The 21,141-nt window shown below is 43.3% G+C and overlaps 1 protein-coding gene across 1 annotated transcript in view; it reads right to left on the reverse strand.

The window, feature by feature from the left end:
- TC2N (tandem C2 domains, nuclear) overlaps positions 1-21,141 on the reverse strand; it is an 86,216-nt gene that overhangs the window by 51,721 nt on the left and 13,354 nt on the right. The window contains exons 2-3 of the mRNA XM_015427128.1: positions 2,644-2,700; positions 1,818-2,045 (exon numbers count right to left, since the gene is read on the reverse strand). Of these exons, the coding sequence (XP_015282614.1) occupies positions 1,818-2,045; positions 2,644-2,700 (285 nt within the window). The remainder of the gene's footprint in view (positions 1-1,817; positions 2,046-2,643; positions 2,701-21,141) is intronic.

The raw sequence follows: 21,141 nt of genomic DNA on the forward strand, positions 1-21,141 counted from the left end.
GAGTCGCCTCTTAGGTTGTTGGAAAAGGGTGTTCGCTATGACCAGTGTGTTCTCTTGACAAAACTCTGTTAACCTTTGCCCTGCTTCATTTTGCTTCCCAAGGCCAAACTTGTTTGTTATTCTGGTTACCTTTTGACTTCCTACTTTAGCATTCCAGTCCCCTATGATGATGAGGACATCATTTTTTGGTGTTAGTTCTATAAGGTGTTGTAGGTCTTCATAGAACCGGTCCACTTCAGCCTCTTCTGCATCAGTGGTTGGGGCATAGACTTAGATTACTGTGATGCTGAATGGTTTGCCTTGGAATCGGACCGAAATCATTCTGTAGCCCATTCCTGTCCACTTTAGTTCACTGATTCCTAAGATATCGATGTTCAGTCTTGCCATCTCATTTTTGACCACGTCAAGCTTACCTTGATTCATAGATCTTACATTCCAGGTTCCTATGCAGTATTGATCTTTGCAGCATTGGACTTTCCTTTCACCATCAGACACATCCACACCTGAGCGTCCTTTCGGCTTTGGCCCAGCCGCTTCACTCTTTCTGGGGTTACTTGTACTTGCCCTCTGCTCTTCTTCAGTAGCATATTGGACACCTTCCAACCTGAGGGGCTCATCTTCCGGCGTCATATCTTTTAGCCTTTTGATACTGTCCATGGGGTTTTCTTGCCAAAAATACTGGAGTGGGTTAACATTTCCTTCTCCAGGGGATCACGCTTGGTCTGAGTTCTCTGCTGTGACCTGTCCGTCTTGGATGGCCCTCCACGGCATAGCCCTGCATTTTCCTCATAATATGTAGCATGACCTAAACCTGATAGGACAAGGATGAAAAGGGAACATATGGCTTGAGTAACAGTAGTGACTGAAGGGCAATAAGACATCATATCCTAGTATTTCTACACAACATGGAGTAACAGTCAAATAACCTTAACTGGATCCATCAACACATGGTACTCTATTCCAGCCATGTAATATTGGGAAAATACTGAAGTTGGTTAAATCAGCAGAAGAATAATATCTTTTCAATTTGGGTTTTTATTCTGGAATTGTTGCCACTTTAAAAGTGTTTATTTAATCCAACATTTCTAGTGCCACAAAATACTCTGGTTGTTTTCTAGATCCCAAGGTCAGGAATGCACTATTGAGTAAACCTCCTGCATTGCTGAAACCTCCCTGAGCTAAGAGTCTTGAGGTGCTTTATTTCACAATAAGATACTGTTTCCTGACTCTAAAGACAGAAGGGCAAAGAAAGAAAAGAAAGAAAGAATATAGAGCCAGCCACTCCCAAAGACACAGAGGAAAGAGCACATTGTCATGGGAACCATATCTTCTTGAAACAAGATCTTGGCTCTACCTTCCAAACCAGATTAAGCTGCAGAAATAAACACAGCTGTAGCACAAATCATGGTTGGAAAACACAGGTCTAATTATTTGGGTCCAGGTTTGTTTACATGACGTTAGAACAACCACCCTTGCTGCACTCAAATCCTGATTGGCTTACGTGTTCAGGGGGTGAATCAGAAGCTGAGGAAACTAAAACCAGCCCTGATTAAAGTTAGTTGCTCTTCAACAAAACAAGTTGTCATATTTTGGTCTTTAAAAGTGTGCGTAGTGCAGTGCTCCCAACAAACACATACTCATCTATGAATGACCTCGAAACCAGAGGGCTGAAACCTAGTAGAACTCCTTGCTTATGTAGGCAGAGGTTGTTGATCCAGGGCAAAACCTGTGAATCAGTATATCCCCCCACTCAGAAAAGATAGTCTGAAAAAAGGCTTCCACTTAAAATCCATACTGTTTCCTTCTCATTCTTTTACCTTGAATTCCAGAAAGGTGAGAACTACCAAGGTTCCTGGGCTGAATGTAGGCAAGCTTGAATTGTGGAACCACAAAGGGCACTTCCTTGCCCCCTGGGGGGAGTTTGGAAAGAAGATAATCCTCTGAACAGCCAACCTGCCGTTTCACTGACACAGAAGACAAAGGAGGTTTCTCCACAACATCTGATCTATATTTGGCTGCAGCTTCAGAGTCCTTCTCCGGAGAGGCTGTTATTTAACACAGAAAGCATGACAAGCACATTTCATTTTAAATAAGCAGCCTGAAACGAACTTTTGTATTTTAACAGGATCAGAGCCAAATAGGTTTTTTCATCCCATTGGTCACATCCAGCCAGAGAGAGCAGCGAATATACCAAACCTGAGAAGGTTTGCACTGGTTCTCATATCCAGTAACCCAGCCCACTTTCTAATTACCACACTGAAAATTTTAAAAGGAGAATTTTAAACTTCAGTGGTCAAGGTTATAAATGCAAAACATAATTCAAATATTTTATGAACCATGAGAAATTAACATTCATAGCCTGGGCTAAGTCAACCCATAACGAAACAGCCCATCTCACTATCACACAAAATGCCCCATATGGAATACAAGAGTCACCCCTGAGGCAGACAGGAATAACAAGGCAGTTGTCTACTAAACACAAATCATAAGCAGCATTCAACATATTCATACAGTTTTTGCTTAAATGGACAGTCATACATTTCACCCACTGATTAATACCACAAAAAGTACTTTCTAGTTTCTGTCAGTCTAGTTGCATAAAAAAACCCTTGTCAGAACTGACAATACGCGAATTGAACTTACAGTCATGCTTTTCTTTCTCAGTGTAGAAACACCCTCTGCAGCAGTTCTTGATGAATTCTGTTGCCATTACCAAGCCGGAATACATACAGACAAGGAATCAAAAGGCAGAAATCAGGCCTCTAACAAAAAAAAAAATCACATTTGATTAGAAACACAATCAATTAGACTGCAGAGGGTTTTACATCTGCCCAACAACTAGTACAATATTTAGAATCATCACCACCACCATCATTATATTATTAATATATCTGATTGTCATTGTGGATACTTAAATCTGGAGTCTGGAGCCATGAACAGAGAGACAGATCTTTTTATAAATGGGAAAAACGCCCCAAGTCTGCAGAAAAATCGGAAATTAAAAACTCCCCCCAAAAAACAAGGAGAACTGTAGCTTTAAGGAACAAATGCCCTCAGTAACTGTTACTAGGCAACTTCACAGTACTGCCAGCCAGTTCCAGTCTTGCTTTATGTCAGTAAATGGCAAGAGGGAGGACAGGAGCCTTTCTAGGGCTGTTTTGGCATTTAAAGGAGGACTCATTGGGATCAGGCCTGGCAGAAACCCCTTGGCAGCTTGCTACCATGCAAGTTTCATGACTCATCCAGACCAAGGTGTTTGCTACTGGTCAACAGCCACTCACCCCATAAAACAGAAGTGTCACTCATTTGTTAACGAAGGTCAGATCTAACATAAGTGTCACTTTCTTGGGCTGGGCTATGTGTGCCATAAAATGTTACACCAGGTAGTGGAGATATAAACTTTATAAAGGACACAGGCAAACCCAATTAACAGTATTATTTTTTACTCAAAATACAAAAAAAGCAATTGATTTCTAGCGGTGAAAGCAATTGATTTACTGGAGAGCCCACAAAAGCCCCAATAAATGTATTTAATCATGTGCAAAACTAGGTTTCCCCCCCCAAGGGATACCATAAAATTGCTTGTGGGCCGGTTCCAGCCCCCCTGGGCCTTATGTTTGACACCCCTGCTAAAAGCTACGGTAGTGTTGTGCAATGGTTAGAGTTTCAGACTAGGATTTAAGAGACCTGGATTCCAATCAAAATTGTGTTGAATAAATTCACAGGGTGACCTGGTGCGAGTGAGCCATTCTCAGCCTAACTTATCTCACAGGGTTGCTGTGAGGCTGAAGTGGAAGAGATGAGAATGATGTAAGCTGTTTTGGGCCCCCACTGGGAGAAAGGTGGGGTATACATGAAGTAAGTAAATAATAAACATAACTGAAGATGAGGGGACAGGTAAAAGATTATTTAGTTTCTGAGTGGGAAGGAAAGAAGGAAGCAATAAAAGAGGAGAGAATATAGGGGCTGCCAAGAGGAGAGAAAGAGGAAATAGTGTGGGGAGGGGGGGACAGAAGAAAGGAAGTGACTACCACAAATCCTTGCATTTCCCCACCATGCAGTTGGGCCTGGTAGCCAGCACCACACGGCTCAGCCATAGTTCTCCCGTGTAGAGGCTGCTAGGGGGAGGGAAGGAGGGAAAGCTGAAGACAGGAGGGTAGATAAAGGTAGGTTACCTGGTGGGCAAGAAGGTGAGAAGGAAGGAGAAAATAGAGAGAGGCTATAGGGATATTCAGAAAAGGAAATATAGGGATATTCAGAAAAGGGAAAGAGGAAATTATGGGGGTGGGGACAATGAAAGGCGTGAGTTCCCACAAGTCCTTGCAGTTTTCCTGCTTGTAATCTTCTAAATTAAACAAAACTGATGCCAGCCGTGAGTATTATAAGGTCCATTCTGGCAATTTTTGCTAATTTAAATAAGAATTTAGTGAACATATTTATACTCTGCCTCACCCTACAGAGCTTACCGCCTTTAAAAAAAACTACTACTTTTACAAACTAGCAAAGATAACATTATAAATACAACTTCCAAACAGTAGCAATTATTCAACTGATCACAACTCCCAAATGTCTGAATAACATGGTAAATTTCCTCCCAAAAGCCATTTTCCAGACCCCACCTCCCAAGCCTTTCGCCTTGCTGAACCCAACGATGCAACCAAGGGACATAAAGCATGGCATCCAATGCAGATCTTAATTGGCAAGGAGAACATATTGGAAGAGGTGGTCCTATGTGATTATAGGTCCCAGGCTATGAAGGACATTCATATTAAAACCAGAACTGAGAGCAGGAACTAGCAGATAGCTACTGCCAATGCTGTGGAATTGGTTATCGATGCTTCAACATTCCCACATATACAATGTTAAGTCGCGAACTTAACAAAGAGTCGGAGAGTGATTTCAGCAAGAATGCGGCTTTTATTCTTCAGCTTCGTTACTTCTCCAACACGGTACAACAATCGCCAGCCAGAACCCATCAAAAATATATACACTGGCTTCTCTGTATTTAAACATTCCCGGCTAATGTAGCCACACCCTCTGTACAAATAACAACCTATGAGGTTGGAGCGATAAAGACCAATCACGAGCGATCCCGCTCTGCAATGTGATTGGATGTCGGTTCCTGGGCTAGTACTCCTATTGGTTACACTAGGATCTTAGCCCAGGGTGAAGCTTAACATTGAACTTCTATTAGGCAATTCGCATAACAGTCCATCTGACTACACAACATACAAGATATACAATTTGGAGAAAATCTTCAAAGTAGATGTGGTCTTTGAAGTCCGTCCATACCAAACAAAGAACAGTCCACTATTTTCAAGGCTATGTAAAGTTCTATTACTTGGGACCAAGTTGATCCCTCTTGCTGTTAGTTTCCAAGAATAAGAATTTGTTTGAGTTCTGAAAACCAGGTGCATTTATTTGCAGACATCTTTGGCAGTATGCACAGAACATAAATTATGTGAAATTAGCAGGAGCTAAGGGAATATGAAATGTTTCTTCAGATATAAGTTCATTGCAAAGGAAACAATACATACGTGTGCAACTGCATCACTGACAATGCATACACGCAATTCTTGCGTAACACTAACAACCTATTCACATTTACCAAGTGCCCCTTTCCTTTATAGTTTAAGATTTACTTGTTGCCTGGTCCCCTTATTTATGCAGAGCGTGGTCTACTGCTAATTCCTGGACAATTTGTGTTTGCTGCTTGGATTCTTGCCCAGGGTGCTAGATTGGGTACACTTTTAATATTACATTCTTAAGGAGGAGTGCATACACAGGATCACTTAACACAAGTTATTTATGCCTGAATTGTTAAGAGACACTCTGGCTTTATCAGAAATATAAACAAACCACAAGGGTTTTTGATTAGAACTAAAAAGAAAGAGTAGAGTACGCAAGACTGAATTCAGCCCATCTAGGTTAAGCTGCAAGATGCCATGTTTTTCTACTCAGATTTCTCATACATCCACAAATCTCGTGTAACTGTTTACAGCTGAGGCACCACCACTGCCTTAACATGCCCTGCTATGAACACAAGACCCTTTTCTTATGAGTCTGGGAAACAATAAGTATGCAGAATTCACTACATCTGTTTAATTTTGCTTGAAGGAGTTTTATATATTAAGGACACAGCTGGAGAACATTAGGAGTAACTTTTTAAACAACAACTGGACTCTTTCATCAAAACGTACTGTCTAAAATATTTCCGAGAGACTCATGCTGCCTCGTCCTATCCGAAATCCTAGCAGTGAAGTAGTTTGCAACCTCCCCCAAAACACACATAATATTTTTTGTAGAAGTATGATCCTCATTCATATAAATCAATGACAGTTGGTGAGGATGTTTGTGACACTCAGCAAAGTATAAGCCAAAGAGCTTCTTATTTATTCATTTTTTGTTTTTTTAACAATTCTTTTATTAACATACATATATATGGACAGAAAACAAGGGACAAAAGAAAAGACAGAACATAAAACATAACACATAAGAGCTTCTTATGCACATGGAACAATGACAGGTTTTTCTTAAGCACATGGAACAATGACAGTTATTTGGAGATAAAAGCACAGATGATATTTGGCACTATTTGGTCACAGGAAAATAATACTCAGGCCACTGTGTGGGCTATTCCTCTTAAGCCCTAACCAGACAATGGCTGATTCTGCACTGGCTTTTCCCTCTGTTGTTTTATGAAACCCACACTGGAACAGAAATTCCCCTCTGCATTGCATGCTGCTTTCACTTCTTTTGATCATTGGATTTTATGGTACCCTCCAGACTGTGTGCCACTTTTACTTTCTTTGATCATCAGATTTTATGGTACCTACTGCATAGATTTATGGCCATTCACAGCTGACTTTGCAGTCAGTATGATGTTGCCCTGAGGCATTTGAATGTGGTTTTGAGCTGCACTTTTTCCTCCCAGTTGAGAAAATGTGGAGCAAATGCTAAATACAGAATCGCCCAACGTTTCAACATGATTCGTTTTTCTTAACCAAACCGAAGAGGATAAATAAAACATGATTTACAATATTATGTACATTTTTTCAGTGGCAAGCATCCTAAAATGGGTTACAAATTAAAAAGCAAAAACTAGAATCATAAAAGCCAATGAAATCCTAATGATAGTTTTCAAGCACTGATTTGATTATTTTATGTTACTAATTTATAGTCCACCTTTCTCACTGAGACACAAGGCAGATTACAGGATATAAAGAAGGGTAATCAGATGGCATAAAACAACCAATGAACAATATAAATTGACTAAGATTACAGAATCTGACAATAATGCAAACAACATAGGCAAGGTACGTTATAAACAATGCAGAAAGCTGATTACAAGACACAGGAAAATGCAGTAAAAGCCACTAATACCTATAATAACCACTGCAGTGGATGCAACCTATTCCATTATAAAGTGCCCTCCTGAACTGTTGCATTTTACTACAGTTCCAATCTCTTTTTAAAAATGCCCTCCTGAACATTTCTGTTTTGCCCATACTGCAGAATGATAGGAGTATGGAAGCTTTCCTGGCCTTCTCAGGCAGGATGTTCCACAAGGTGGAAGCCACCATTCAGAATGCATGTGAATCGGCACATAGAGTGGCACCTTTACAAGCCTTTCCCCAGATGAACAAAATTGTCACAGCGGAGCATAGCAAGAGAGGCAGGGGTCCTGCAGGTATGTGGGTGCAAATGCAGACATTCAGGTGGACCTAGAAGAAGATATCGAGAATGACATTTGCAAAGTTTGGGATATGTCAATGGATAAGGATGTTGCTTTATTTCTTCAAAAGTTTAATGCCCCTGAAATATTTATGGGAGTTTTTGCCAAATCAAAGAGTCCTCGTCTTACTGTAAGTCCGGATAAGAATGTTTTCCATCTGCTTATTATATAGTAATTTGTATGGTGAATGGCAAAAGAGTAAGCATTTGAGAGTGTTCTGCCAGAAGGTTGAAACAGTCATATCACATATCAAGTACCAGCTTGAACTTTATTAATATGCATAGTGTGACCTGTTTTTAATTTATGCTTTTTAATCTGTTTTAGTTATTATGTAAATTATTTGATATGCATTTGATTTTTACAATGTATTATATTTTGCTTGTGATCCACCCTGAGCCCACTTGTGGGAAGGGCGGAATATAAATTGAATTAAATAAATAAATAAAATAAAATAATTAAGAGCTTTGTAGCAGTTCAAAAGCAAGAAATTGCAAATAAATAGGTACCGCTTCGGTGGGAAGGTAACAGCATTCCATGTGCCTTGGCGTTTAGTCATGCCGGCCACATGACCATGGAAACGTCTTCAGACAGCGCTGGCTCTTCGGCTTGGAAACGGAGATGAGCACCGCAACCCTAGAGTCGGATTCGACTGGCTTTCGAGCAAGGGAAACCGTTACCTTTACCTAGGTAATAACCAGAACCTTGAACTGAACTCAGTAACTGATCGGTAACCAGTGGAGTGTCTGCAGAATGGGTGGGACATGCAACTTCCAACTAGCGTATTCTGCACCAATGGGAGTTTCTGAGTTGTCTTTAAAGGCACACTCATATAAAGTGTATTACAACATTCTGGATCCAGGTGACCAGATCAGCTCTGTCAAGGTAGGGGAGCCATGCTACATGAAACTAGCAGAATGCCTTCTTTGCTGCTACATTAACTTGGTGGTAGAAACTGCCATCAAATCATAGCTGACTTATGGAGACCCTGTACAATTTTCAAGGCAAGAGACATTCAGAGGTCGTTTGCTGTTGGCTGCCTCTGCGTAACAGCTCCAGACTTCCTTGGTGGTCTCCCATCCAAATACTAACCAGGGCCCACCCTGCTTAGCTAGCCTGAGCCATCCAGGTCAGGGGAGGAGGAAGAAGGAGGAGGAGGAGGAGGAGATTGGATTTATACCCCGCTCTTCACTCAGAGTCTCAGAGCGGCTTACAAACTCCTTTCCCTCCCCCTCCCCACAACAGACACCCTGCGAGGTAGGTGGGGCTGAGAGAGCTCTGACAGAAACTGCTCTTTTTCAAGAACACCTCTGACAGAACTATGGCTTGCCCAAGGTCATCCAGCAGCTGCGAGTGGAGGAGCGGGGAATCAAACCCGGTTCTCCCAGATTAGAGTCCGCGTACTTAACCACTACTTCTCCAGTAATAACACTGGACCCAGTATAACCAGATCCTCAGCAACTGAAGAGACCCCTACGTATGCAACAAATGTTTAAAAGTTATGTCTGCACGGAGTCTAAGTCACTTGCTGTACACAAACAGAGGAAAACAAGTTAATTAAGAAACCTCCCTATATACCTTGACAGAAAAAAAATCCTTAAAGTCCAGTTCACAGATATGACATCTATATTGGCTAACAGAACATAACATACTCCAGTGGGGGGTTATTTGCTGCATTGCCAGAGAACTCTTCTTTCATTTTTACTAAGTATCACTCCAGAAAGAAACCAACCATATGAGCAGTCATTAAACTATAACATTCACTTTAGAAGGAGAACTTTGCCTCTCCCTTTTGACCAACTGTTTAACAAGTTTAACAAGTATTTACTTATTTCCTTTATTTATAGTCCACCTTTCTCACTGAGACTCAAAGCAGATTACATAATACAAGGGGTTTTTTTTCTTCATTTATACCCTGCCATTCTCCCCAATGGGGACCCAAAGCAAGCTTGCCTTGTTCTCCTCTCCTCCATTTTATCCTCACCACAACAACCACAAATATGACATCAATATTGGCTAACAGAACATAACATACTCCAGTGGGGGTATTGCCAGAGAACTCTTCTTTAATTTTTACTAAGTATCACTCCAGAAAGAAACCAACCGTATGAGCAGTCATTAAACTATAACATTCACTTTAGAAGGAGAACTTTGCCTCTCCCTTTTGACCAACTGTTTAACAAGTTTAACAAGTATTTACTTATTTCCTTTATTTATAGTCCACCTTTCTCACTGAGACTCAAAGCAGATTACATAATACAAGGTTGTTTTTTTTCTTCATTTATACCCTGCCATTCTCCCCAATGGGGACCCAAAGCAAGCTTGCCTTGTTCTCCTCTCCTCCATTTTATCCTCACCACAACAACCCTGTGAGGTAGGTTAGGCTGAGAGTGTGTGACTGGCCCAAGGTCACCCAGCAAGCTTCCATGGCAGAGTGGGGATTAGTCTAACACTCTAAGCACTACATCACACTGGCACAGTCAATGCAATCAGTAGGATGAGACATCTAATAAGCAATGCAATAGGACTAGAAATATAGCAGTCTGGAAAAAACAACAATATTGGACATAACATGTTAAACGGTGCAGAAAATGGTATTAAACATGTATAAATATGATGCAGTGAGAGTAGGATAATACATAGAGCAAAGAGATAATACAAACTATACACAATGGTATAGAAAGTTCCCTCTTGAACCATTTTGTTACAATATAGTCATAACTCCTTTCTGTTAAACAGTCCCTTATTAAATATGCCCTCCTGAATTTTTTTGCTTTACATAGTTTCTGGAATGACAGAAGTGTGGGGGCCTTCCTGAACACCTCAGACTGGCCATTCCACAACAGAGAATGCACGTGGTAGGTACAGTTGTAGTTCCTGCCATACATAACTCACTGCTAAAAGCCTTGGGATGACAGTCTTCAGGTGAGACCTGGGGATGCCCAGGAACTACAGCCCATCTCCAGACTACAAAGAACATTCACCCTGGAGAAAACGGAGGCTTTGGAGGGAGACTCTATGGCATTGTACCCCACTGAGGTCCCTGTCCTCCCCAGGCTCCATCCCCCAAATCTCCAGGAATTTCCCAGCCTGGATCTGGCAGCCCCCCCCATCCCCCGTCAGTGGCCGGGGGGGGGACCTGTCAGCCCTAAAAAAGCCGCAAACGGAACTGGGGCTATAAAACCAAATAGCTCCCTGAAATGCTGCTCTGGTGGGGGGGGGGCAGAAGGGCCCCCCAAGGAACTGCTCGGGGTGAAAGCTGGAAAACTGGAGTGGGAAAGGGAAATCAGCAAAAACACTGTCCTCCCCTTTTGTTCATGGAACTTTTCCTTGAGATCCAAGCCACTATTTCTTGTCTCATCTGGAATTCTGTACCCAGTTTAGTTTTCTCAGCTAGGCAGTGCGGAAGTAGTCATTTTGAGCATCACCTGAGGCAGCCGAGCAGAATATAAACATTCTTCAGGGTTTTGGTTTCTCAAGAAAACAATACTCTCTCATACACATCTGCTGCAGCATGTACTACAGTCTCTGGGTCTCTTCCAAAGTAACCTTTTGTACTGATGGATTATTATTATTTTTACAGATTCCTTTATGTGCATACACACTGAAATTTGGTTGGCTACTCATATATTGCCTGGAGCCAAAGCCACAAACGGGTTCTGGCAGGAGCATAGGCCCTTGCTCACAGATCCATTGAGGGAAAGTTCACAATCCCCACATAACATTTCCATGAGTATATGCTCACAGAGCAATGTTGAAAAGTGAACCTGTAGGAGCAACACTACATCTTAATCGGCCTCAGGACACACAGTGCTGCTGTAGGGTACAAGCAACTCCAGCTTCCTGCCCGATACTCCCACACAGATCATTCACTGCTCCATTCCCAAGACTTAAGAGCTCTTCTTTCCACTCACCTTTTCCTTTCCTCAACTGCACATCTCCCTTATATATAAAAGCCGAATGGTGGTGGCACTTCTGTAGAACATTCCACACGCTCCGGAATTGGTTGGCGCCCTGGTGTGTCACTCAGAAACTGTCCCTATCCACCGGCTGCATTGCTTGGGTCTTGCCTCCAACAATATTTATTTATATTTATTTATTAATTCGATTTACTATCCCGCCCTAACCCCTAAGGGTCTCTGGGCGGCTTACAAAGGGTGCTAATCACATTTTACAGAATCTAACCTAGGGCCACAGACATATAGGGGTGGTGACTACCCTACCAGGCACCCTTTTTGCAGCGGATCTTCGGCTGTTGTCTTGTTCTTGCGGGCGGTAGTCGGCGGCGTCCTTTCTGGTGCTGGTCTTTGGGGTTCCCTTCTTCCGGCTGTAGTGATTCCATTTCCGGGCCAGGACCACTCGCACTTCCGCGCATGCTCCGCTGCAGCCTCTAAACAGTTTGCTGTTCTCCCCCCCATAGCCAGTCAGAACACAGAGGTTATTTGCATATGCAGCCTCATTAGCCTTTGCCTCGGAATACAGAGGTCATTTGCATATGCAACTTGATTGGCTTTTGCCTCTAACATTCTAAGCAGTTTTGCTGTTCTGAGGTAAAATGTGTCCAATCTCCAGGTGAGGGCTGGAGATCACTCAGAATTACAACTGCTTTCCAGATGGCAGAGATCAGTTCCCCTGGAGAAAATGGTGGGCTCTGTATCCTTATATGCTGCTGAGGTGGCCCCCGTATGACAGCCAATGTGACATAGCAGTCAGGGCTTCAGAGCACGGGAGAGGCTGCAGGTGTGTGGGGGTGGAAAGCTGAAGAGTGAGGGGGAAATAAAGGTAGGTTGATGATTGGCTGGGAAGGAGATAGGGTGGCCAACTCCAAGTGGGAAAGTCCTCGAGATGTGAGGGATGGAGCCTGGAGTGGGTGAGGTTTCAGGTGAGTGGGACCTCAGACAGGTACAAAGCCATAGACTCCACTCTCCAAACCAACCATTCCCTTCTGGGGAACCATCGTTGCCAATCTCCAGGTGAGGGCTGGAGATCACTCAAAATTACAACTATTCTTTAGGTGGCAGAGATCAGTTCCTCTGGAGAAAATGGTAGACTCAGTGTCATTATACCCTGCTGAGGTCGCCACAGCAAATTGACACTGAGTGTCCAAGGCCAGGGCACCCGCCCAGAGCCTCTTTCTAGAGATCGTTGTATTTATTTTCACAACGGACCTTTTTCCTAGTGGCCATTGATAAAGCACAAACGTGTTGCTTAATCTTCTGTTTTTCTCTCCCCTCTGTGCCTCTCTCCCCTCTGTGCCTGAGGTTGGAGCCAAACTAAATTTTCTGCTAAGGGAAGAGGCAGTGTAATTTCTGCCAATTCCCCCTTCCTGCTGCAGACCACCAATTTGTTCCTCCAGCTATTCCCGAGGGTCCCCCAGGAGCAGCTTTTCAGAGCAATCAGTGGGCTACAGCAGAAAGGGGCAGGGAAGTTCCGTTCTCCAGACAGAACTGCCTTCTGTGAGCAGAAAACTTGGTTTTAATCCAGACCCTCATATTCAGCCTGTTGTCAAGTCATACTGATTTACCCCATATAAAACTTACCTAGGGTTGCCGACCCCAGTTGGGGGCAGGCGATCCCCTGGTATGGAGGGAGGTCCTCCCCCCAACTTCAGGCTTATTAGAAAGCGGGGTGCAGGAATGTCCGCTGGGAACTCCATTATACCCTATGGAGACCGGTCCCCATATGGTATCATGGGGAATCAATCCATAGGTATCTGGGGCTCGGGGGGGCTGTTCTTTTAGGTAGAGGCACCACATTTTCAGCATAGCTGCTGGTGCCTCTCCTCAAAAAACCTCCCAAGTTTCAAAAACATTGGACCAGGGATCCAGTTCTATGAGCCCCCCAAAAAGGTGCCCCCATCCTCCATTATTTCCAATGGAGGGAAGGCATTTAAAAGGAACATGGTCCCTTTAACTGTGACAGCCAGAACTCGCTTTGGAGTTCAGTCATGCTTCTTCCCTCCCCTCTCCCAGAGGCTCCTGGAAAGTCCCCCACTCTGATCCCTCTTCAGTTGTCCCCCACATTCATCTTACGAATCTTATTTCTTCATACCTCCTCTCTGTCCTTATGGAATTCTGCTGCAAAAAATAACAACAATCTTTCACCACTCAGCCCATAGTAGCCTGGTCTCTAAAAGCCCTATGCTGTGTTATATTCAGAGAAGGAGGAACCAATCTCTTTGTCCTTAACCTTTAAATATCTCCATGTTCCTGCTGTAGTTTATGCTTCTGCTCTCTCCATACGCTCTGGACAGTGACCTCAACTCATCCAGCACTTCAGTTCTTGTTGCCAGTCTCCTGATCTACATGGATTCTGTACATTCACACTTAACTTCATCTTAAACTGGAAACACTTTCCTAGAACTCTGGTGTTGTGCTATCTGAACACATTAATCTGCTTTATACTGAAACAGGCCACTGGTGTGTCACTAGCAGCAACTCTCCAGGTCTCAGGTAGAGGTATTTCACGTCACTTATTAACTGGAGAAGCCAGGGAAGGAACCTGGGACCTTCCCGCATGCAAAGCAGATGCTCTGCCACTGAGTCCTGACTCCTACCTCTCTCTCTTCCTTCAAATCCTTCTTCAAACTTCTACCTTTTCATTAAGACTCTTCTGCTACACCACAGTCCTCATTCCAAAAGTACAGGTCACTACAGTTCTTCAAATGCACCACCTTTTCTGCCACCTTACCTCACTGTCACCCACACTGCTGAAATTTCAGTCGTAAACGTCTTGGGGTAAGGAGCTGAGTTTGGCTTATATTACTCTGAAAAGTGCCATGCACACCAATGGGATTGTATTATAGAGGAGTATCCATAAAATTAAAGGCCAGCCACATATTTTGTGGGCGAATAGCTCATCTCGCCGTAACACATTATCGTGCCAGAATGAACAGTTTGTAAGTTACAAACAGTGCCTAAGTACCAGCTACCCTTTGGCTCCAACTATTTATTAGCCATTTTTTAATCTTGTGGAATTCAAGGTAGCTTACAATGTAAATGTACAATGTAATGTGGAGCTGCGGTGGCTCAAGTGGTTAAGACACTGAACTGCAGGCTGTGGAAGGTCAGTAGTTTAGCAGTTCAAGACCTGAGTTGCCGCATGACAGAGTGAGCTCCCGTCTCTAGTTCCAGCTCCTGCCAACCTAGCAGCTCGAAAGCAAGAAATTGCAAGTAGATAAATAGGTACCACTTCAGTGGGAAGGTAACAGCATTCTGTGCGCCTTGGTGTTTAGTCATGCCGGCCACATGACCACGGAAACATCTTCAGACAGCGCTGGCTATTCGGCTTTGAAACGGAGATGAGCACCGCAACCCTAGAGTCGGACTCGACTGGCTTTCGAGCAAGGGAACCTTTACCTTTACCTTTTACAATGTAAATAAAACAATTATTTTTTTAAAAAAACTAAAAGACTACCAATAAATAAAAACTAAATCAGTCAAAGGTGGCCCTAAATAAAACTGTCTTCAACTGCCTCCTGAAGAGTGCATCTCCCTGGGAAGGTTGTTCCATAATCATAGAAATACTGAAATGTGTTAAGTCTGTAGGTGAAGCTTCATATGTGTCAGCAAGCTGCCATGGTGTTCTGTGTTGGTTGTATCTCTGTACAGTTGCTTCCCCCTTCCCCCTGCCTGTACGCCTGTATTTTACTCTGCTGTAATGCCTAAGCCAAACAACTGGAGGATGTATTGGGGGAGTCTGCTTTACTGCCAGCTTGTTGCTTTTAGAGCCTGGGAACTGCACCTGTATTATGTCTGGAGATAGCTTGGTTCTCAGGGAATGAGCGCGTAACCGTTTCCTTTCACCCGCCAGCGGGAACATGCCCCATTGGTCCTGTACCTGTTTCAAATCCCTTTATCTTGTTTGCCCTAACCGTTTGTAGTCAGTTCTAACAAAGAACGTGTTTGAGTGTCTTTCCAATGCTTTGAAATAAATTTTGCTTTTCTTCAAAACGTGGATTTATTCTCGATGCTTGGGGATCCAACAATATGTTTAGAAACATAGTATGTACATAGTATGTAGTATGTAGCATAACACTGTACACTTACTTGCTAATTATCAGTTCTGTTGTTCATGTACTTTTGGAGGACCCCTTTATCATTACAGGCATTGTATGCAGCGCCGATGCCATCTGCAGCACATTCAGCCAAGAAGGCTATTTCTCTCTGCAACAGGGAAGAAGTAAATTGAATGGTGCTCCCACAAGGAAACGTGGAAGAAAAACCCTTTGAACCTTGTCATGTTCCTATGAACACACACTGAGCTATTAGAGAAAAACAGGCATGGGGAAGCAAAACCCTTTGAAACTGCAGAAATAAACATACAGAAACAATAGATAGATTAAGATTTGAATATCAGTGTCAATCCATCATGTATTTGAGTCCAGCCTTGTGAAGACAGGAAGCCCAAAAAGCTCTTTAATAAGCAACATACTTTAAATATTTTGTTCTTCCCCTGAATTTCTAGAGCAATATATATAGATATATGTCCTTCTTCCCCAATAAAGAGTGGTTTTTAAATGTATATGGCACAAGGTATGTTCAGTGTCTAAATGCTAACTACAATGAGGATTGTTTAAAAATTGGAGGAGACACACCAGTCTCAGCCCAATTGCAATGATCACCACTCAGTTTAATGGAGCCTTGCTACCTTATTCCTTTATTCCTGGCTCTGCTTCTCATGGTGGTGGAAAGTGCCATCAAGTCGCAGCTAATTTATGGCAAGAGATTAACAGAAGTGGTTTGTCATAGCCTACCTCTGTGCAGCAACCCTTGACTTCCCTGGGGGTCTCCTGTCTAGATATTAACCAGGACTGACCCTGCTTAGCCTCTGAGATCTGATGAGATCAGGCTAGCCTAGGTAATCTAGGTCAGGGCATCTCACACACTCCTAATTCAAAAGATTAGGCCTACATATACAGACCACCGCAGAATTCTCACAAGACATGTTTTGATGGGAGCAGAAGAATGATGGAATTCAAACCAGGGCCACAAACCCAATTGTTCCAGAATAACACAGGAAGCATAGAGTTGGAAGGGACATCCAGGATCATCTAGTACAACCCTCTGCACAAGGCAGGAAATTCACAAATACCTCCCCCTCCAGACCCGCAGTAACCCCTGCTCCATGCCCAGAAGATGGCAAAAAACGTCCAGGATCCCTGGCCAAACTGTCCTGGGGGGAAATCGCTTCCTTACCCCATAGTGGCAATCAGCATTTCCCTGGGCATGTAAGAAAGGGCCACAAGAACTAAGCACTGCATAGTGGCCATCAGATGGCCATCTAGCCTCTGTTTGGAAACCGCCAAAGGAGGAGAGCCTACCACCTCCCAAGGAAGCCTGTTCCACCGAGGAACACCTCTAACTGTCAGGAAGTTCTTCCTAATGTTTAGCTGAAAACTCTTTTGATTTAATTTCAACCTGTTGGTTTTGGTCCAACCTTCTGAGAAAACAACTCTGAACCATCCTCTATATGACAGTTCTTCAAGTACTTGAAGATGTTTATCATATCACCTCTCAGTCTCCACTCCAGGCTAAACATACCCAGCTCCTTCAACCTTTCCTCATAGGACTTGGTCTCCAGACCCCTCACCATCTTCATTGTTCTTTTCTGGACACATTCCGGCATGTCTATATCCTTCTTCTTAAATCGTGGTGCCCAAAACTGTACACAATACTCTAGATGAGGTCTAAGCAGAGCAGAGTAAAGTAGTACCATCACTTTGCGTGATCTGGACACTATACTTCTGTTGATACAGCCCAAAATCGCATTTGCCTTTTTAGCAACTGCATCACACTCCTTTCTCTTGTTCAGTGTATGGTCTACTAAGACCCCTAGATCCTTTTCGCACATACTACTGCCAAGACAAGTCTCCCCCGACCTATAATTATGCATTTGATTATTCATACCTAAATGTTGAACTTTACATTTATCCCCATTGAAATTCATTTAATTTGTTTTAGCCCAGTTTTGCAAACTGTCAAGATGCCTGTCAAGATGCATGACATACCTGAGATTAGCATTTGCTCTGGGTGGCAGCAAATGTGGTGATGAATGTATCAGCACCCATGAGGTGATAAAGTCACATACATACCCATACTGCTCTAGACAGAAGGTAACTTTCAAAGCAGACACAGCTTAAGTGACTAGATTCCATTCATTTCTATCTCATGATGGAGGTATCTTAGAACCAAATCCTTGGTTTACACAATTCTCAGCACAGGGACTGGTCACTGAATATCATGGTACTACACAACAATAATACATCTTCCTCCATAGTGAAGTCCTTCCATGTTCTGTTCAGAGTGTTACCTGCTACCCTGTTATCTAGCTTCTAAACCAAATACAACACATATCTATAGACATGATGTAAGACCCAAGAGACCGTAAAAATGCGGTTATTGCTTAAGATACATGAAACAGAAGACGGTTTGTGTGTGCACGTGCGTGTGTGTGAAAGCCTGCCAGACACACTCCTAAAGAATTTAATCATTACTACTTTAATGTAGTTAGACATGAGAACATAATTATCTTAATGATTCCCAGATTTGCCTGGCCACACTGCACAACAAAGTTAATCAGATAAATCTGATATCAAAGACTTTTCTCCCAGACACAGGACACAAATATTTGAAGAGGGACACAAAGACTTTCAACAACCAGTTAAGTAAATTTGGACATATTAACAGGAACTGACCGTAAAGAGAACAAATAATCAAGTGCTGAACACGATCTCAAGAGAAAGCAGGTCTTGTCTTTATGGTTGCTTTAAATAGGTTGCCACCTATCAGGCAATGCATAAATTGCCTCTTTGGTCCAGTGCCCTGCAGATGTGTCTTAAATCAGTAACCAGAACCGCAAAAATATAACACTGCTATTAAACTATGCACACACATAAAGAAAGATAAAATGATATCAGTATTAGGGCCAATGTCAAGGAATACAGATGACCTAAAAGTCCCCCCCCCAATCTAAAATTGATTCAAGGGGCTCTGAATCTGATCAGAGTAGCAATGCTAGGATGGGATTTGCTCCATAGGACTAGTTCAGGCACTCAAATTCTTACAAATGACCTGATTCATACATAATGACAAACCATACAGGAACAAACTCAAGCAGTCTTCTGACTTACACACCCTCTACATCTTTTTGTACAGTCTCCCCTCAGTGCAGCCAATTAGAGATTTCTAAGCCAGAAAAAAGAGCATTACTGCCAAACTGCTGATGTTACACTGATGACTCACACCAAAGCAAGACAAATATCAAAAGCAGCAAGGTGTACCTATAAAGATACACCAAGCTGGCGAGGACATTTGAGTCAAGGGGTGAGGGGCAGAAGTGACTCCAAGGCGGGCAGGCCAGGGGCCCCCCTGGAAGGATCGGGGAGGCATTTAAATGCCTCCCCATGCCTTCCCTGGGCTGTGCAAGGGCCGGCTTGCCTGGGCAAGCCAAGGGAAGGCAGTTTAAACTGCCTTCCCTTCCCTCCAAGGGCCAGCTTGCCCGGACTCCCCGCAGCTGCAGGGCGCTCGGGCAAGCCAAGGGAAGGCATGGGGTGTGGCCTAATATGCTAATGAAGTGCACTGTCAGGGTGTGGCCTAATATGCTAATGAGTCCCTGCTGTTGGTGTGACCTATTATGCTAATGAGTTCCTGCTGGGCTTTTTCTACAAAAAAAGCCCTGAGTCAATCCATCTCATGTTGGGTCTCCCTCTTTTCCTGCTACCTTTCCTAGCATAGGGGAAAACGGGTCAGCAAACTTTGCCTCCTGCTGCTGTGCCACAGAAGAAAAGAGCCAGTATGCATTATTCAACTTCTCCTTGGCATCCTGATGTCAAAGGAGGAACAGACAGGTTCGGAAAATAAAACAGGAAGCCCCGTTTTAGTTCATCTGCTATGTCTGGTTTATATCATATGACGCAAAAAGAACAGCTGGCTATGTGCATTTTGCCCACACCCCCATTCTCCCATTTCTTCTAAGACCTGACTGTTCCTTAATCTTCTTAAAGTGAATATCCATGTCATGATTCTCTTACATAATCTTCTCTTTCCAACAAGATATTAAACACACAAACTGAACACATGACATCTAGTTCTATTGCCCTTCTAATAGAGAACTTGGCTTGCCGGTAGCCTCACTGCCTTAATTCTACGCTACACTGCTATTGAGGCTGCCTGACAAAGTTTCATCTATTCTTCCACAATAAAGTCACCTTGAGCTTTCAAAGAGACAGAGAGAGAAAGCAAAATGACCACAAAACAAAAATCTAGTCTTTCCCAGTCTGGTTTTGTTAGGCTAACCGGAATCCTCACACTTCCTGCAATCACATTATTCTTCACCTGCAGAGAGAACAGTACAGTACAGACCAATCCAACAAAATTTTCAAACAATTCTTATTGTTTAAACATACGTATGCATGTAAGTGCAATCAAGTTGCAACCAACTTACAGCAACCCCCAAAAGGGGCTTTTTCAAGGAAGCCAGTGTGATGCGGCAACAAAAAAAGGCTAAGGCAAGCTTGGGCTGTATCAACAGAGGCATAACATCCAAATCACAAGATGTCATAGTCCCACTGTACACTGCATTGGTCAAGCCGCACATGCAATTCTGGAGGCCTCACTTCAAAAAGGATGTGGACAGAATTTAGCAAGTACAGAGAAGAACGATGAGGATGGCTGGGGGCCTGGAGACCAAGTACTATGAGGAAAGGCTGAGGGACCTGGGGATGTTTAGTCTGGAGAGGAGGAGGGGGGGGGCGGGGGGGCATGATTGCTCTCCTTAAGTATCTGAAGGGCTGTCACTTAGAGGAGGGCAGGGAGCTGTTCCTGTTGGCAGCAGAGGATGGGGTTTAAATTAAGGGTGGGAAGGTACCAGCTGGTTATTAGGAACAACTTTTTGACAGTGAGAGTTGTGTGCAACAGTGGAATCAGCTGCCTAGAGAGGTGGTGAGCTCCCCCTCACTGGCAGTCTTTAAGCAGCATCTGGACAAACACTTGTCAAGGATATTGTAGGCTGATCCTGCAGTGAGCGGGGGGTTGGACTAGATGGCCTGTATTGCCCCTTCCAGCTCTGTGATTCTATGATTCTATGATAAAGGCAAGCACAAAGCAGAGGCTTCTTGCCACTGCCTTCCTCTGCAGAGCCTTCCTCCATTCAAGTACTGACCCTGCTTAAGTTTCCAAGATCTGACAAGATTGGGTTATACAATGCTGCCTTCCCTCCTGTTGTTTAAGATTAGAAGGGTGCACCTGGAATCCTATGGGATGCCCCCTCACTAGAGGCCAGAGGAAACAACCCTTTCTACACTTAAGGTCCACTCTATTAAAATGAAATGAGCGGAGATCTTCAAAAGCGGTTTTACAAAAACCTGCCAGGCGCTACAGTCATGATGCCAGCCTCTCATGGTCAAGGGT

This window comes from Gekko japonicus, unplaced genomic scaffold (genome assembly GCF_001447785.1).
Source record: "Gekko japonicus isolate JY-2015 unplaced genomic scaffold, Gekko_japonicus_V1.1 scaffold256, whole genome shotgun sequence".
In the NCBI taxonomy this organism is placed as follows: domain Eukaryota; kingdom Metazoa; phylum Chordata; class Lepidosauria; order Squamata; family Gekkonidae; genus Gekko; species Gekko japonicus.